Raw genomic sequence first — 18,428 nt, 5'->3', positions numbered from 1 at the left:
TTTCACATTTTCAGGCTTGGATTTTGATATTCTGTAGCTGGGACCTTCCTAGACAAAAGTTTCTTTCATCTGCTGAAGGTCAGGTAGGTGTATGACAACACCAGTTTCTTCTTTAATTAAGCAAGAGAAGGTTTATGGTCAAACAGGTTTAAAAGAAAACCTATATCAACAGATATGTTAGCAATCTGCCAGTTCAAATAACTGGAGTAGAAAATGGCAACAAGAGCTGACCAGCAGATTAGGCACATGGTGTGTGGTTATATTTCAAATGGAGGAAGGGGCTGCTATATGGGAGATTTAACAAGGAAGTAGTCTAAAGGAAAGGTAAGTGTTTAAAATTACCAAGATGATACCCTAACTAAAACGTTTATAACTGGTACAGTGACATTTAGTCACAAAGGAAAGACAGTAAAATTTCTTAGCTGAAACAACTCAAGCAGAAAATATCATTATACATTTAAGAGCTGATAATAACAAAATGAGAGGCAACTGCTAGGCTCACCATGTAATAGATTTTCACTGTTCCTATGCTCTCTGGTTTTACTTAAAGCAGAATTCCTTACCAAGAATTCTCAAAGGTAAGTAATTCTCCACTCCTTTCAAGCACTGTAAACACATATGTAGCATTCTTCCATTCTGTGGTCTCTATACACTCCCCAGGTTGTAGTACTTCACAGCAGTCAAAATCTGGGGCTACACATTGATCTACTAGACTTGCCTGGACCAAGATGTCCTCTATAGGAAGTAATTCAGATTGGGATTGAGCTCTCACACAGCCTGTAGTTTCTGTAGGCAGAGACTCGGGCATGAGACAGATGGTCCTGTCACCTTGTTTGGACTTAAGGCGATATCCAGTTTTAGTAACTGACTTGTGTGTGCAAGGAGAAGAACATTTAGAAAGTAATAATTTTCCATGAATAATTATTTTGACAACAAAGTCGTAACAAAAGAAGGATAAATTGAAACCCTAAATTAGAAGATGTCAATGATAAAATCTGGTTTTGCAACATTAAAATAAGAATGAATAATTGTCGCTAGTTTATTTATTACAATAATGTGGTCTGAAATCTCAAAAATCTACGATGCATAATGGTAAGTTTGGAAAAACCTGCATTTATTTTTTTTTTTTTAGAATTGTTTAATTACTGCATAAAAAATTGTGTATCAACTGAATTCTGTTTGGAATGCCTTGTTTGACCTTGTCTGTCCCTTTTGCTGTTGAGTATTTGCAAGCAAATTATTTCTGTGTTAGTATCTATGGAGTCATGCTAGCTCAATTATTTCAGATATTCTTAACTCTAGTTAAAAACAATGATTTGCAGAAAAATTAGGGGAAGAATCTCTGGGAGAATCTAGTTAGAATAGACTACAAACACTTTAGTTGTAACATCTTCCGTTTTATTCCTTCATGATTCCAGCTGGAATGCTGGAGTTTTGTTTAGAAAGACTCCAGGTCATACGTGTCAGACTTTGTTACATTCAAGTTGAAAAAACGTTTCCAGTCCAACCTCTTGGAAGAATGAATTTTTCACTTTCAAAACCAGAGAATTAAACTCAGATTTTCTTTTTATCTTAAAAAGGCAGATGCAGTGCTTCTAATGAGGGTGCTCAGGAGTAGTTGTTGAAATCCTAGGTCGCCCTGTGGTTCATCCACTTTAATTGCATGTTTCAGTGTTGTCCTCTGTGCAGCTCAGGATGTGTCGCGTCTCACGCTTATTTCAGACTGAAATCGAGTTTTCTGTCTGTGTTTTGCTGTTTATTGCACGAAGCATAGCAACCATGTATGTTATGGTATTCTGTTGAGGCACACTGAGTGCTGCATCCTTTTTGAGACAGACAGGCCAGAATATGTTGTTATATGATCACTCGAAACTCAGCAGAGTTTACATCCAAGTAGTCCAAAGTTTTCCCACTGCTCTCAGGGAACAAAGCTTGATTTATTTTCAGATTCGCACTGTTAGGTTCGGTTTTTTGGGGTATGGTGATGTCAAGGGGATGTTAGGACATACGTTCTTAGTGATCTTCCTTTGGATAATGCTTATTTTGTATTTTGGTGTCATTGTTCATAACTGCAGGCAAAAATACTCGTTTTAAAAGGGGCTCTGTCAGTGACAACACACCGAACGGTCCAAACCACTTCACAGTATTTTGCTTCTTTGACAAATGTATCTGCTGACCCTGTTTGAAAAGAAAAATTACATACAGGATCAGGCATGTGGTAAAAGTTGATTACCATAATAAGAATACCATTATATTACATAGGCAGTATATTACAATGATAGCTGTTACACTCTTAATGTGGACCTAAATGTACTAGCAGTACGTCAATAGAGCAATTCATCCTTCCTCTTCAAACTGCTGAAGACATAATGGTAAATATACTCTTTTGCTGTCAGTCACACCTGCACTAACCTCTTCTGCTAAGGCTCACACCTCCTCTCCTGCCTGCTTCACAGATCTGCACCAAGAGAAAATGGTGATCCTGACTTTGTGAGGGATTTCCTTTCAAGAGTAATTTATGGTGTCAGTTTATATTCTCAGTAATGAATGGTTACACTACTTTTACAGACATTTTTGTTACTTTACATGCAAACCTGAGACTGCTCTTCAGGCCATTTGTGCAGTTTTTCCCTTGATTTAAATGTGTATCTCTGCTGTGTAAAGAAAAAGAGGCTTGTCATACCCATAATTATTACGCAGAGCTTAATTTACTGATCACACACAAAAATCACAGAATCATAGAATAGTTTGGGTTGGAAGGGACCTTCAAAGGTCTAGATCTGCACTAGATCAGGTTGCCCAGAACCACATCCACCCTGGTGTTGAGTGTCTGCAGGGATGGGGCATTCACCACCTCTTTAGGCAGCCTGTGCCAGTGTTTTATCACCATCATTGTAAAGAATTTTTCCCTCACATCTAGCCTGAATCTCCCCTTTTAGCTTAAAACCATCACCCCTCATCTTTTCACAACGCGCCCTGCTAAAAGTCCCTCACGATTTTTCTTATAGGCACCTTTTAAGAACTGAAAGGCCACAGTAAGGTCTCCTCAGAGTCTTCTCCAGCTGAACACCCCCAACTCTCAGCCTTCCCTCACAGCAGAGGTGCTCCATCCCTCTGATCGTTTTTTTTTGTCCCTCCTCTGGACCCTCTCCAACAGGTCCATGTCTTTCCTGTGCTAAGGACTTCCAGTGGGGCCTCAGCAGAGCATAGGGGCAGAATCACCTCCCTTGACCTTCCCCCAGGGGAAACAAATGAACTTTTCCTCCCTTTAACAGCAGAGATTGCATTCCTCAGAATTTGTTGAGGAGATTCTCTGGGACTCATTTTTCAGGTTCTTTCTGCTCCACGTTAAAGCATTTCTCTCTGGTCTTCTTGCCTGCTCTTTTATCGTTTACTTCCGTACAGCAGACGATGATAATGCTTCTGATTAGTCAGATTTAAATTCCTTTGTTCTCAGCCTCTCTCAGATCATTAGTGACAACTGGTTTTCAGCTAGTTTTTCTCTGTGAATTTATCCCTTTTGTAAGAACTTAAAAAAATGGTTGGTCTTAATGGTTTTGTTGTTACATCTGGTGTTACACAATTTGATGGGCAGCAACTGCACATGCTTGTTTCTCCTTTCTTACTGACATTTTTTAATACATTTGGTTCAGCTTTTCCCTTGTAAATAGTGGGTTCCTTTTCCTTTGTGCAGGGGGAACCAAGTAGTTTAAAATAGCTGTATGACAACACAAGTTGTGACACATACATGTTACTGTGTCTAAACTAAAATCAGTGTGTGTGTATAATACGTTCCCTATCTATGTAATACCTAAAGTAAGATTAATCCAAGGCTTTCCTGCAGGCTTGCTGCTCTCATGTTGCACATTGCAGCTTTCATACAGCATCTCACAAGTTCCACCAAGTTCACAGTAGCTAAGGTCAATTCTTCATCTCCTTTTAATCTTATCATCTCACTGATGGTGTGACTCACTGGCCTTCCATTCAGTGCAGTTCTGTTTCTTTTCTTAAGCAGTTTTTGTGCTGCAGACTGCACTGAATGGTCCCACTGTTTGCTAACAGGTGTAGCTAAAGTATCTCTAGTTCATATGGGTAATGCCATAAGCCCTGATAAAGGCAAACAACCAGGACCTGTGCTGTAGAAACAGCACAATGAGAACATTAGAGAATTTTGTCATGATCTTCTCTTTTATGTATTTTAATACATTTTAGATACAATGTATTACTCACTGCTTTGTTAAATTGGGGCAGTTAAATTAGCATAAAATGGACTAACGTAGCATGGGGTAATCTGTCATGATTAATTCCAACGGCTTGCATGAGCCTTACATTTTTACATTAACAAACATAATGGCTGCAAAACTGAGCCCTGGCTTTTTAGTTCACTCCACAAACAGGAGAAGAGGCTGCTGCCCTGGCATGGCAGAATGGCTATTACACTGTTTGGAGACTGCTTCAGGGGTAAGTTCTGCTGAGCCAGGATGCCCATTTGTAGTGCATTAGTTACTCTGGTACTTGCTGCTGGAATCTAGGAGTACTAGAGAGTGTAATGCAAATTCCCTTAACTTCATGGGCAGCAGCACCCATGGGAGGGGATGGGAGGCAAGGCAAATACAGTGGTGGAAAAGCGTAGAAAAGACAAAGGGGCTTTTTGTGCAGTGCTTTCTCCCCAAGCAACTACGCTCTGCCTTCTCAAGAAGGAGAGTTAGGAGCTGTTGCTCTATTAAATCAACAGCCCAGAGCAATCCATGCACTGGTTCTTAAGTACCAATGCTAATGTCTGCAATATCAGCTGCTGCTTAGTATCGACTATTTCTGGTATGAGAAAAGCTCCAGAGACCACAGGACAAAAGCAGTAAGCCGGCAAGACAAAAAAAAGCTAAAATGACATTTTGACATTTTTCCTTACAAATGGAACAAAGCTGGAAAAAAAGCCAGGTTTTTACAAGTCTCCTCTATCTGTTCTTTGGGTGATTCGAAGACATTTGTCATGGCAAGGGAGGATCAAGTGATTCACTTATCAGAGAGTTGGTAAATCTTAGAATCCCAGACTGTTTTGGGTTGGAAGTGACCTTAAAGCCCATCCAATTCCAACCCCCTGCCACGGGCAGGGACACCTTCCACTAGACCAGGTTGCTTCAAGCCCCGTCCAACCTGGCCTTGAACACTGCCAGGGATGGGGCAGACACAGCTTCTCTGGGCAGCCTGTGCCAGAGCCTCAGCAACCTCACAGGGAGAACTTCGTCCTAGTGTCTGTTCTAGATATACCCTCTTACAGTTCATAGCCATCATTGCTTTATCACTACAGTCATTTTGGAAAGGTGTAATAGCTTGAGCATTCTCACAGCCTCCCTTAGAAAGCACACTGGAGGAAGTAAGTATTGGTTTTTAATTAGCACTTTTTTTGCATACTTCATTTTAGAGCCAACACAGTAAGGAACCCTTTCTTAAATAGCCTGTAAGCTTTCTTTAGAAATGCTTTGTACCACTGAGCTTATACCATAAAAAACATGAAACATCAATTTTTTAATACATAAGATTTTCTCATAGATTTTGGGTGGTCTTTATCTGCATGATTCTTATCAGCTTCTCAGCAAAAGTGTTGCAGTCATACTTCCATAATTATATTACTCTTTCTGCAGTGTCTTTTTGGTTTTAGTAAGGTTTGAAGAGCTGCATTTCTCCTTGTATACCTTTAAAAGATAATCATATCTAATCAGAAGAACAGAACAGTATTAAAATATAGAAAAGTGTGTAGCTGATCAATAAAATCCCTGTTCCACCCATTGTAGCACTCACTAACATTTCACGAGCTTCAGTACTTGAAGGGCTATCTCTGCAGCTTCTAGGATGAGCCCTGATTTTTTTACTACACAAGGAGGTTTCTTTGCTCATTCAGAAAGGCATTGTCGAAACAACTGAAGGGATTTTAGGCGCCCAGACCTCACTTACCATTTTTGTTTCATTTGGGCCTTTGAAGGTAACTAAGACAAGCAAGTATACTAAGAGAAACATAGCAGTATTTCTCTTCACATTTGATGTGGCGTGTAAGGATTTAGATGAATTGTGCCCATTCTGTACAATGTTCAGGGAAAGGGACTCACAAATGTTGTTGATGTTTCTATAGAATATGATTCTTTTTTACTCTGTTATGTTCCTCACCGCTTCCTAGGATCCCCCTGGAGATAATTAGATATCATGCTGAAACTCCTTCATACAAACTGAATTGTGAAGAAAGGAAGCAGCTGGATGACGATGTATCTGTTGCTGAGGTTGAACAGGCAGCCTGTGCCCTTGAACAAAGCCCCCGATCTCAGAGGACTTTCTACTGAAATATATGAATAGCTCCAGCCTGTTTTGGAAAATTCCCTAACTATAAGTTGAATGAATCACCCACACCAGTTTTATATATGCTGTTAGCTCAGTTAATAGCCATGTATTAAGAAACACGATAAGAATCACAAAAGTTGTGTCTCCTGCAGAGCCGTCTCATTATGCAGTACAGATACTAAATTGCTTTTCAAACTATAATTCTTTCCAATTTTGTTCATTAACACTGAACTGCTTTCGTATGGGAAGGACATGACTTACACAATGAAAGACTAGTAGAATAGCACACTATATGCTGTATTAAATACCGACTATGTTTTTTATCATCTTGATACAGAAACAGCTTTTCATCATGTACAGTGGAGCTATCATGGTATGGTAACCAAGAAATAAATTTTCTTGGCTTATTAACATTCATCTTTTCCTTAGATACAATATAAATCAAAGAGAGTTAACTGAATATGATACTTCTATACAGAATCATAAAGACTAATCTAATTCTCAGATACTTAAAATGAAGTCAGAAACTCCAAGCTTGTTCTTACCTATAGTATTGAGTTTCCATAGTTTTGAATAGAAATACTCAGTAGTGCTTGCATAAATCTGTTATGCTTATTACCTGCTCTTTACTTCGATTAGTAAGTATGAATGACCTGCTGACCAAAACTAACTCTGTGATACCTGCGTGTGTATCCTTTCATAGGTTGAGCGGAAAATGGTATTCAGTAATTATTGTCTTGTTGCATTATCCAACGTGAGAGGAGTATTGCATGAATGTTTTGTAGTCTAGTACAACCCACTCTGATCTAACCCTTGATCAGTGAGTTGTTGTGTTTTAAAGACCTGTTGCCAGTGAGTAAGTGAGGAAGAAAGGACAAACACAGGCAGAGTTTAAAGCAGATGTGCTTTGTTTCTCACCTCATCAGACAGCAGCATGTGCTGTGCTGAATGACCGTGGCCTCTATCAGGGGTCCAAGGACTTAGTTTCATATCTTTAGATCTGTAGCAATCAAGTCAATTGTTCAGCAGTCAGTTTCCTTAGCAGTAAAATAAATCTGTGCAGTATATGAAGAATAAAACACTTAGCAATATTATGGCTAGTTTTACAACTATCCTGACTAGTGGCACTTCAGTGCCTCCCGTTTCATGGAGCCTTGAATCAGGTAGGGAAGATGTCTGGCTCTGAATTCCATCCTGTCGTAATTACACTTGCAGTTCTTTATGAGAACAAAAAAGGAAAGAGAGTTTTCAGATGCGTTTGGTATCTGTGAGGAGACACAGCATCAGGGATGACATTGTTACCAGCAGTATCTTGATAGATTTCCAGTATCTTGATAGATTTCCAGCATCTTGATAGATTTCCAGCAAGCCTAGGTCGAGAAAACACTGGGGGATCTGCAACTGTAAGAACCAGTTCTATTGTCCCTCGGTTTTGGTGTTTTTTTCAAGTATAGCTCAAAGATATGGTGAGTTATTCTTACATATACTTGCTGGGTTGGTAAATAAGTAGTTAGTCTCAGATTTGATTTAACCCATTCTTAAATATCAGAACATACATCCCCTTTCCATTCGGAACTGTCGGAGCTGGCCCTTTACCTGGCACTTGTTGCATTCACCTTCCAGATCACGTGAATGGTCACTGTACAAGTCCAACATCCCAGAGCTGCAGCTCAGGAAAACGACTTTCCAGCGCAGACGTCTCCAAAGCAAACCGCCGCGGGCCCGGGCGGCCCCCCTTCAGGAAAGCACAGTCTGCAGCCTGCATGGAGATTTCTCTCCCCGTCACCACAGAAGGTGGGTGGCAGTGAATATTCTGCTAGGTATTTGTGGATCTCTTGCTGGGTGCGAAAGCAAATAAGTTTAGCATGATCCTTTGTCCTTGCCCTGAACTGCTGTGTTCATTTGACTGTTTAGAATTAGAACAACCCCTGTGTGTTAGTGTTGTTACTAACAAGCCTGTTCCTGAGCTCTGGGCTGCCTAGGGATGCAGTATGCCGAACCTCACCAAACTCTCACAGCCGTCCCCTCGCCTGGATCGATCGGGTGCGATTGTTCATAGCAGCTTATGCACAGTGATTGTGAGAGCTGGTAGTACTAACGTTTTAAACTCTCATTGTCTCTACTTACCAAGTCTGAAAAGGAGTAAGATATTTTTAGAATGTGAGTTCAGGCTTTGCACATTTTTATTTCTTTCTTTATTGGTGCTGAAGACGCTCTAAAATTCCACAATTTCTGGCCACTGTTTCTGGTGAATTTATAGCCCATTCTCTGATCAGTTTCTTTTGTTTATCATAAGTTTCTTCTTTTAATGCTTGAAAAACAGTCTTCAAATCCTAATCTACCCAAGTGCAGAGACTGGATGAAGATGGGATACACAAAGTGGCAATGCATTGGACTTCAAACTTAGCAGAAGCCCGTTTTAATTTTAGCAGTGGCAGCTGTTTCATTGCAAATCATTTAAGTAGAAGTGTTCAGCTGATGTGTTTTTCTTCAACCTTGATAGTGTTCCAGCTCTGCTGGTAGTATCGTTGACCCTTGTCTCCCATGCTTCCAGCTCCCCCGCATTCTTGCAATAGAACAATGCATTGTCTGCTCAGAAACGCTTCAGTCTATCAGAAACTGAAAGAGCATAGCATCAAAATAAATGGTGTAGGACAGAAGTGTTGATTGTATTCCATTTTAATAATAGGTAAAAATTCAGTATTTAAACAACAGAAGTTAGTTTATTGTTTTCATAATAAAATAATTAATTTTAACAAGCCTTTTAAAAATCTAGCTTTTTATTTTAATCAAGTTGCAGAATAATTTCTTAAGTGCCTAGGAGATAATAATCTCCTGTGGCTGTTGTCTGGGCTGTAGCATGGCCTGTGGTGCTACAAGTACCACTAGGACCCCCTGTGATGGTACAAGTGATAGTCAGTTGACAGCACCATGACCCTACAAGCCCTCTGTCTTGTCAGAGGCATTTGTACCCTAACCTGCCTGCCTGCAAAGGTGTCTTCATGACAGAAGTTCTGTACAGCTGGAACCAGTACTTTGTAATTTTGCTGGTTCTTAATGTTACAGAGCAAAAGAAATTGCATCAATCAGCATCTAATTTTGTATTTTTTAAATGCAGTTGTTGCAAATACCTTTGTTACTAGTGGAAAATTGCTAGAATCTGTGATTGCTTTTTTTTTATTTACAATAATATAAAATAGCAAATACTTTTTTGGCCCTTCTGACTTATGTAGTGAGCATACAACAAAACAAGTAGTGTCTATGTGTGTGTGACCCTGTAAGAAAACATCCTAATTTGGCATAGAGGGTTCCAAGATTATGTTCTTGGCTGGAATGGAGCTGATATCCTAGGTCTGTTGCAGTGTCCTCTAGCAGCTCCTTCAGTTTTATTTAAGACAGCATTTGCCTACATTCGTGAGATAAAGAGCAAAGCATGGTTAGAGGCTCTCTGCAAAATGGCTCTGCTCACTGAAGGTGATACTATCTTCTAGCTATCCTTAGGTCTCTGTTAGAAGTGACCTCCCATCACTAGAGGTTATCACAGGAGGACAGATACTGGTGAAAGATTAAATCCTTTGAGTTGTTAATTTCTGCTTAAATACAGAAACATTTTCCTTAAACAGCTTTTCCATTTACACTAAAGCAAATGAGAAGTGCCCACATGATCTGTCTGACTTTACTAGTTTAGTATTCACCTTATGCAGGGTCAGAAACTTGGGTAACAGTGACACTGCAACTGACACTGCTGTTTCTTCAGTGACCATCCAACAATCTCTTCTTTAGGAGAACATTACAATGTTTTGAACTCTTCAAAGATTCATGGGGTAAACATCAGGAATGTTAAATTGCATTGTAGGCTGCATATAACTAAGAGTAATCCTCAGCAATCAGTTATAAGAAGTAACCCTGTTTAAATACCAAACCTACTATAAATTTCAGTTTTCACTTGGATTATTTAATGGCTCCTGTGTGAACATTGCACTAAAGCAGATTTACAGACCTCTGAGGGGTTTGTAAATTCCTGTACATAAAGGCAGTTTTCATCTGCATAATCACCATTTTTTCCTCCACATTAGTTATTGATGGTGTTTGTAGCATAACCCTTTCATCTATCTCTCTTCATGAACCACACAGATATGGTAAGTACCATTGTCGTATGATAGCTCATGGTGGAAAATACATCACTGCCACAGGGGTTTCTATTGCTGTGTGTTTTTCTTCATCTTATGTAGTACCAAACTCTTCTGGAATTCTTGTAGGCAGATACTGCTACAACATCAGCACTACCTGCACATAACCAGGACGTGATACTACCTAATTCTTATATGCAGCTTCCTTTCTTTTCCCTCCCAAATGCTGAGAGTAAGTAGGGTCACTGAGAAGCAGAGCCTTAACCCTTTAAGGTCCCAGTGATCCTTGTGTGCAAAACGTTTATTAAGACAGTGATACTTTTGATGGTATGATGATGATCTCTGTGTCATGAAAGATACCTGTCAGGTTTACTATTAAAGGATATCTCTTTCTAGAGATAATCATAACTTTCTTTCAGGGATGAGGATTGTGACATAAGAAATCCCTATTTAGATGTGTGAGTGATGTTATTTAAATGATATTACAACCCTTATTAAGTTCAGTGAAATGAGTGTTGCAAGAAAGAGATAGACAGTCTTTAGAATAATTGATACTAGCATGTAATAAGATGGAGCATGGTTTGGGTTTGTTGTTGAGTGCGGAGGTTTTTGTACAAGTCACCTTCCAGCCGGCCTGTAGACTACAATAATTGTCTGATTATTTATATTCTCTCATTAAAACAAAGCCATCTGTCAAACTTGTCTACACTTATTTATTAGATGCCCATTGTATTTGCATTCTGTGGTATTCTAGCTCTACTAACTGAGCTGGCTAGAATGACTTGACATTCCCCTGTTCTTCATGCATCTTGAATTTCCAGACATGCTGCTTTGGCAAGTGGTTTGATTTATTTCTGAAGGTGTTTATACTAAATAATATGGTGGAAGGAAGGTGGCATGATCCTTGAAAGTCTTCACTTAGGGATAAAGAGGAGGGGGAGGGAGAAGGAAGATGAGGAGTTAGAAGGTTTGAGAAAGAATATATTGAGAATAAGCATTCTCTCCAAAATGTGCAACTGGCTTTAATCTAAACCACCTGGTTGGGCTGTTCCAAAAGAAATCAAACAATCCTCTCTGTGATAGGAGTATATTGATTACTTCAGAGCATATGCTGCAATAAACAATAGATGTATTCCTAAGAAATTCTTTTTCTGTATATATAGATATTCTCCTGTGGTGAATCAAGATACACATTTTATGTCCTTGCTCGAGAGGTAGTATTTCTGGTTAGGATTTGCTAGGGTTTTATTGTTGTACCTGAGTAGAATTTTGATGAGAGGCGTAGTGTTAAACCCTTTTTTTACATTAAAACTAAAATGTGCCTTTGTGTGGGGGTAAATGGTTCTTACCTTCCCTTGAGTCTGTCCCTGAGGCACCAAAAACACCTGGAGATTTTTTAATATGCATGCTTCCAGTTCCTGCTATTTACATCCTCTCCTAATTATTTGATTACAAAGATAATACGTTTTGGTGGCTAATCATAAGATACCTTTTAGAAGAATAAATCAGTCTTCACCTCTCACACTGGATTTCAAAATCTGCCTATTTAAATCTGATCTTTTTGGTGCAAGAGGAACTGCATTTCCAGCATTTTCGTCAAGTGTGTTTTCAAGCAATTTTCACACAATAAATTCTTCTGACTTCATTCCTGTTAGCTGATTGTCAAGGTTTTGCTGACTCTTACCTCTTCGTACGTGCAGAAGGATTCCTGATATAGAAAAGCATTTTTGAAGAACAGTTTTGCAATGATGAATCATAGGAAGGGAATTGAGGGAGGGCGAGTGTCTGGTTTTCTGCTGGTCCAAATATTGCAAACTGTTCAGTTTCATAAAGTGCTGATACTTCTTCCACACTCAGAGTAATTCAAAAGCCGAGTAACAGCAGCAGAGACATGTCTTTCAATCATGGTTACTGTTACTGCTTAAACCTATGACTTTACCAGTATCCTCATCTAACATGTTAAAACTTGAAAAGCTCTACGACTTCTTAAACTCAAGTAAATTTTCTTCCAAGCTAAGGATTACTGCTCTTTCAAGTTCAAAGCCTGGGTTTATTTTTTCCCCCGAAACACTGGTATCATGATCAAATAGCTTGTTAGGGTTACATCTCTGTTGGTAATTAGCCAGACATTCAATACAGCACTTCTCAAATACCATTTATGCTATTTAAAATGTTACCTGTTGTTCTGTAGCATCTTCTGGGTTTATAAATGCGGTATCCTGATGCTTTACTAGTGAATTCTGTAGTTTCTCAATATTCTGTGCAATTCTCAAAATTCACTAATTTAGCAAGAAATTAGAACTTTACAAGATCGTAATAACATGTTCTTGATTCTAAACAATCTTGTTTTCACATACTTTTGATTAAGCTGTTTCTTCCTTGCCATAATATAAGAATTTATTTGCATTGTAAACAAACCCACAAATATGGGAAATTCCATTGCTGAACTCCAAAGTTTTCCACTTCTTCTAGTCCTTTTTGACCAGGCATTTTAGAGATTTTAGGAGTTAGTGATGGCTGTGGCCATTTGCACTCATCGTGTCTTGGCCTGTTCCAGCTCTGACCTCTGACTAGCACCCTATTTCGTCTGCAGGTATCCTGACAGAAACATTGGAATACAGATTATATTAACCTTCTGTTTAGCTTCTTTGGAGGAAATGTGTACCCCTACCTGGCTTGCCTTCTGTCCTGTGAGATAGACCTAAAACACTGCATCTCAGTCTAAGAGCTAATACCACATAGTTGTTAAACCTGTTAAAGCCCCCTTTCCATCTAGAGCAGCAGAGATCTCGGCCTGATCAAGAATTTCAGTGTAGATGAATAGGCCCAAAACATCTGCTCTTTTTCTGCATAGGAAAACAAAAGCTGTATTTCAGTCAACTTTTTAATTGTAATTTTAGATTAAGGAAAACACTGACATTAAAGAATAAAAATAAAACTGTTGTGGGAGGGAGGGAACTCAGTGCGGTTACACTTGTATAGCTGGAGGGTACATGGATGTGTGCACAGATACATACGCTAGCACACAGTCCTCCTCTTTGCTTTTATAACTGAGAACCAACTCTGAGAAGTCTCTCAGGCTTGGTACTTCTTGGTTATTGCTTTTTTTATAAACATTCTCTTTTTTTAAGCAAGTTTGCATTCTCCATGACTTGCTTGCTGCCATCGAGAGCTCGCGCTGGCAGGCTCTGCCCTTTGTACCTCCTTGCCTGCATTCATACAGAAATTGGGGCATTCTGTATATGTATGCCCATCGTCCATCTGCGGTTATATCATACCTCTAGGGAAGACAGTAGAAACAGAGTGGAGTTTTTCCTTTGAAATGTTGTGTTTGGAAATCTGTTTTCTCTTGGAGAAAACCGTCTTCCTTTTTTTCTTATTGTTTTTCTTTCTCGTTATGTAGTTTTTAATTAGTCCAGCTTAATCTCCCTTGACTAGAAAGGCCATTTAGGTCTTAGTGCTACAAACTTGCCTCTCAACAAGGAATCCTAACAAGGATTTGCTGTGCATTTTGCTAGGAATGCTAAGGGAAGAGTCTTTGAATGTGCTTTAGCTTGTCTTTAAAATAATTCCTTTTCAGCATTTACCTCAGCTTTTGGATTAACTCTTGATTATATGTAGTTAAAATTTGATATAGAGCACTTGAAATGTCACTGTGAGCTGGCAAAATAAACCACTCAGGAATATTTAGTCATTATCTTTAATAACCTAATCAAAAATTCTATGGCAAGTACAATACAATTTCCATTTTAATCGAATAGATCCAGTATACTTTTTATACTTGAAGATTTTCCTTTGTATCTCATATGGGACTAAAAGTGTTTGGGGGATAAGTTGTCTTGCATGATTCTTGGAAACGGGTAGTAGTTGCTGTATACTATAAACTTCTTTTATTAGTCAGAAGTCTTTGTGAGGATCCCCGTAAGAAGCCTCATAGACAGCCTGGTAGGGGTTTCCAGACATTTTTCCCCATAGATTTTGGTCTAGGTTTTGGTGCTGAGGTTTTTGAGGCTTTTGGCTTTTAGATTCAGCAGATTTTCTGTGTATGTATGGCAGCCTGTGCCTTTGGTCTGTTGTTTCTATAACAAGGTTTCCAAAGTCTTAGGATTGATCTACCTAAATAGTATTAGCCTGTAAATCTGTGTGTGAAGCCATAGAAAAGGGCTGAAAATTGCTCTCACAAGCCCAATGTGCTGTCTTGGAAATGTGATACCTTATAAAACATCTGCAGCCTGAGAAACCAGCCCTAGCTGATGTCATGCTGCATATTGCAGGATTTTCTTGCTGTGGTATAACCCCAGCCAGCAACACAGCCACTCACTCGCTCACTCCCCTGCAGTGGGACAATGGAGAGAATCAGAAGGGTACAAAGTGAGAAAACTCATGGGTTGACATAAAAAAAAGACAATTTAATAGGTAAAGCAGAAGCTGCGACACAGGCAAAGCAAACCAGTTAATTCATTCACTCATTCTCACCAGCAGGCAGATGGTTAGCCATCTCCAGGAAGGCAGGGCTCCATCACGCATAATGGCTACTTGGGAAGGCAGAACTTTGAATGTCCCCCCCACTCCCAGCTTCTTCGCCCGGCTTTATTTGCTGAGCACGATGTCCTGTGTCATAGAACATTTCTGGTTTTATCATTAGCTCCTTTTTTCTTGGGTCTGTTGGCTCTGAAGCCCACACGTGGGTCTGAACTCAGGGGCCTAGAAGTTTATTACTGCAGTTCTCAAAGGCAGCAGTTCCTGGGCCTCCAAGGGAAGAGAGAAACGAGCTGGTGGTTTGATCTAGAAAAATACTGAAGAAAAAGCACGAAATTATTCAGATGCCTGGCAGGGTACTGCAGAGAGGAAGGGAATAATCTGCTGTCCCTGGCTGCTGAGAAAAGGACAGGACGCAATGGACGTAAATTACTGAGGCAGAGACGTGACTTCAGGGAGACAATCAGAGATGAATTTTTATCACAAGGGCAGTTAACCACAGAAATGGATCCCCTGAGGAGGTTATTGCATCTCAAGCAAGTTTTGAGAACAGCTCGTATTCCCTGCTCTCACTGCATTCCTTTTGCCGTGCCTTGCCATACTGCAGAGTGGATGATTTTGGTAAACTTCCTTGCCCAAGCAACCAGCCAAACTGACACCTACCCGAAGCACTGGGCATGTTACAGGAATCATGGGAGCACATTGCAGGAGGCCCCTAGGTGCCATGGCTTTTCACAGCTAGGTTTTCAGAGCAGATGGAAAACCCGAGGGTTTTATGATGTTGGTTTTCCTTCTGAATCATTTCATTTGAAGTTACTTTACGTCATTGTAACTAGTACGGTAAGAATATTATAATAGGAAGTAACTTACATATACAATATAGTATATACAGTAGACAATATAGTAAACCATGGTCTCCACTGACTGCTCAGTTTGCCACCACGTTTCTTGTCTGTGCAGAGAAGCAGATAAAAATGTTGCATAGACCACATTTTGTTGTTGTATAGATGACCTGTTCTATCTGTAGACAGTCTGTTCCTTACTGCACAAATCATTATCCAAATAAAAAAGAAGTTGTTAGGAAGCTGAAATTATTTTTTCCAGTATTTAGCAAAATCACAGCACTTCTGTTCTAATGGACACGGAACTCCAGGTTTTCAGAACAGCAAATTCTGCATGGCTATAATAAAAACATTTGGCACCAAAAAAGCTCCACGGAAGGATATTAGAGCATCTTCTGTAAGGTTTTTATATCCAAGTATTCCATTTGAACACTGAACTATAAAATCCATAGGTTATTCTTGAGATAATACAATTGTTTCCAGAAGTGACTTGTCCATAGTCTTAAGTTCTTTTTCAGTTATGATTGAGAGTGTGTGTGCTTGTATTCTACTGTAGGTAAAATAAAATCCTCCACTGCAAAAAGCCAGTGGTGCTGTTGTCATTTAGATGGAATCATGATCTTCATTGGATTTAACCACTGGCTTAAGGTTAGGTCAGATGTTTAAGTGGCATTTAAGTGTGTATCCACCTCACTGTGTTCACAATAGAGCTTTCAATATCTTCTGTCCCCGGAAAAAGTAATGGAGAGAGGTTGTCTATAGACTGTGGTGCCTTGTGAAAGAGCATGTCTCAGGAAAAGCCTGGGAGGAAATGGAGAAGAGCCTTGCATGGATGCTTGTGAGCTGCTGGTGTCTAAAATCAAACTCTGTTGGGCTAGGTAAGAGTTCATGTTTGATTTTTCTTGGAGTACGTTTTCTGTCAGGTTCTATGGGATGTTAGGATCCACTTGTTTCTCACAGGACTCTGCAGTTTTTTCTTGTTTTTAAAACCATCAACTAATGAAAATTGACTTGTTCGTATTCCACTGAAAGGCTTTCAGTTGGAGTTGATTCCAAGTTAAGCTTTTTCACACTGTACTCCAGGCATGTAGAGTTTGCACTGCATGCTCAGCTTTAACATTTCTGTGCTTGTTGGCAATCACTTTAGATCAACATAAGCCATTTTTTTACATCTGAAATATATTGGAAACATTTTTGGAAGTGGGACACACCATTGGGTGGTTCCTGGTACTTTGGTGGCAGAAAGGAATAGGTGGTGGGCTGTTCTGTATAGAGAACTAGGGAAGAGTATGGGAATATTCTGAGATTGTTCATTATCTGATAATAGCTGCTCCAAAGGGTTTTTTAAAACCAAAGCTTTTCTAACTGCAGTTACAGAAGCAGATGTATGGGGCGGGGATGGGGTGGGGGGATTAAAAAGAGTCCTTTAAAATGCTTCCATTTGCTTCGTTATAACATTAACAATTTTGACTTTGTTATTGAATGAACTCAAGGTTTTTCTTCTATAATGCCTTTTGTGTCCACCTTATTCTTGGGTACTTCCACATATGAAAGTTATGCAACATCCTATTATTTCCCAAACCATCAATGCTACAAAAGTCGCTTCAGCAGAATGGGTATTTTTAGGTTGAGATTTAAGTTTTAGAGACTTGTGATATCTTAGATTAAAAAATACATTTCCAAGCTTACAACCTATACCAAATTGATCTTGCTCTTAGTAATCTGAATGTGAAGACAGTTGCTTGTGTAAGTCAAGGGAAGTGATTCATACAATTGAATATGGAAGTTTGAGAGACTGCTTACTGTAAAGATCTCCTGCATTTTTATCTTTCCATAAAAAATGCTTATTTCTACTTCACTTTCAATGTAAAGAATAGGTCTGCCCTAACAGTTCCCTTCTGGTTTTTAAAACATGTTGAACTAAAACCTAAGCCTGAACTTTACCATATTCTGGAAATATCAAAATAAAGATCCAAGTCTGGTGGCTTGGATCTCTTTTCTCTTTCAGGCCTTTATTTGCCATCATTTACATCAGCCTTGTATCATTCATGATTCCATGAAGCCAGTCAGATTACACTGCTATAACTTCAGGGTAATACGTGGCAGAACTTTTTCCAGGGAGGGCTGAGCACCCCACAGCTGTGAGCTTGTGTAAGAGCAGACATAACCACCCTGGTTTGAATGCTCTGCAAGCCATGTATACACAGGCTATTCAACATAGTCTTAGGGAAACTTACTTGATTTGCTCCAGTAGGAAATCATTCACAGGAAAATCCCAGATTATTACTGTGCTGTTTGTGCTTTAAGACAACTTCTGCTGCTTTTTAGCGAGTTGCTTTATGTGGAATGCAGCTTTAGAGTGGTGCTATTAAAATGTGTTCAAAGATGTTTGTAGCCAAGTAAATGTGCAGTGTTCTTAACTGTGTGAAAGCCCTGCAGCGTTACTTCCTGCCCCTTTCTCCTCTGTGTTGCTGAAGCATTGCCATCAGTAATCTGGGTCAGTCTCTGTGTGTCTCTGATGTTAATGTCTGCAAATTCGTGTTTGAAGTATAATTCCTTTACTGTATGTCCACACAGGCATTCAGAGCTTTGCATGCTTTCCTGACTATATCATTCTAAAAGTGACAGATTTCTCTTAAAGTTTTCA

At 39.4% G+C, this 18,428-nt stretch overlaps 1 protein-coding gene across 10 annotated transcripts in view; it reads left to right on the top strand.

Annotated features, from left to right (window-relative positions):
- Positions 1 to 18,428, top strand: part of STXBP5L (syntaxin binding protein 5L) — a 190,818-nt gene that overhangs the window by 159,627 nt on the left and 12,763 nt on the right. For all 10 annotated transcript variants that reach the window (XM_061454241.1, XM_061454243.1, XM_061454240.1 and 7 more), the window contains one exon: positions 7,954 to 8,124. In XM_061454241.1, the coding sequence (XP_061310225.1) occupies positions 7,954 to 8,124 (171 nt within the window). The remainder of the gene's footprint in view (positions 1 to 7,953; positions 8,125 to 18,428) is intronic.

Source organism: Pezoporus flaviventris, unplaced genomic scaffold (genome assembly GCF_033815535.1).
Source record: "Pezoporus flaviventris isolate CSIRO_AGI_PZ_B2104156 unplaced genomic scaffold, CSIRO_AGI_Pfla_v1 ptg000015l, whole genome shotgun sequence".
NCBI classification, from domain to species: domain Eukaryota; kingdom Metazoa; phylum Chordata; class Aves; order Psittaciformes; family Psittacidae; genus Pezoporus; species Pezoporus flaviventris.
The sequence above is the reverse complement of the archived record's forward strand: the minus strand, read 5'-3'. Positions and strand labels throughout refer to the sequence as shown.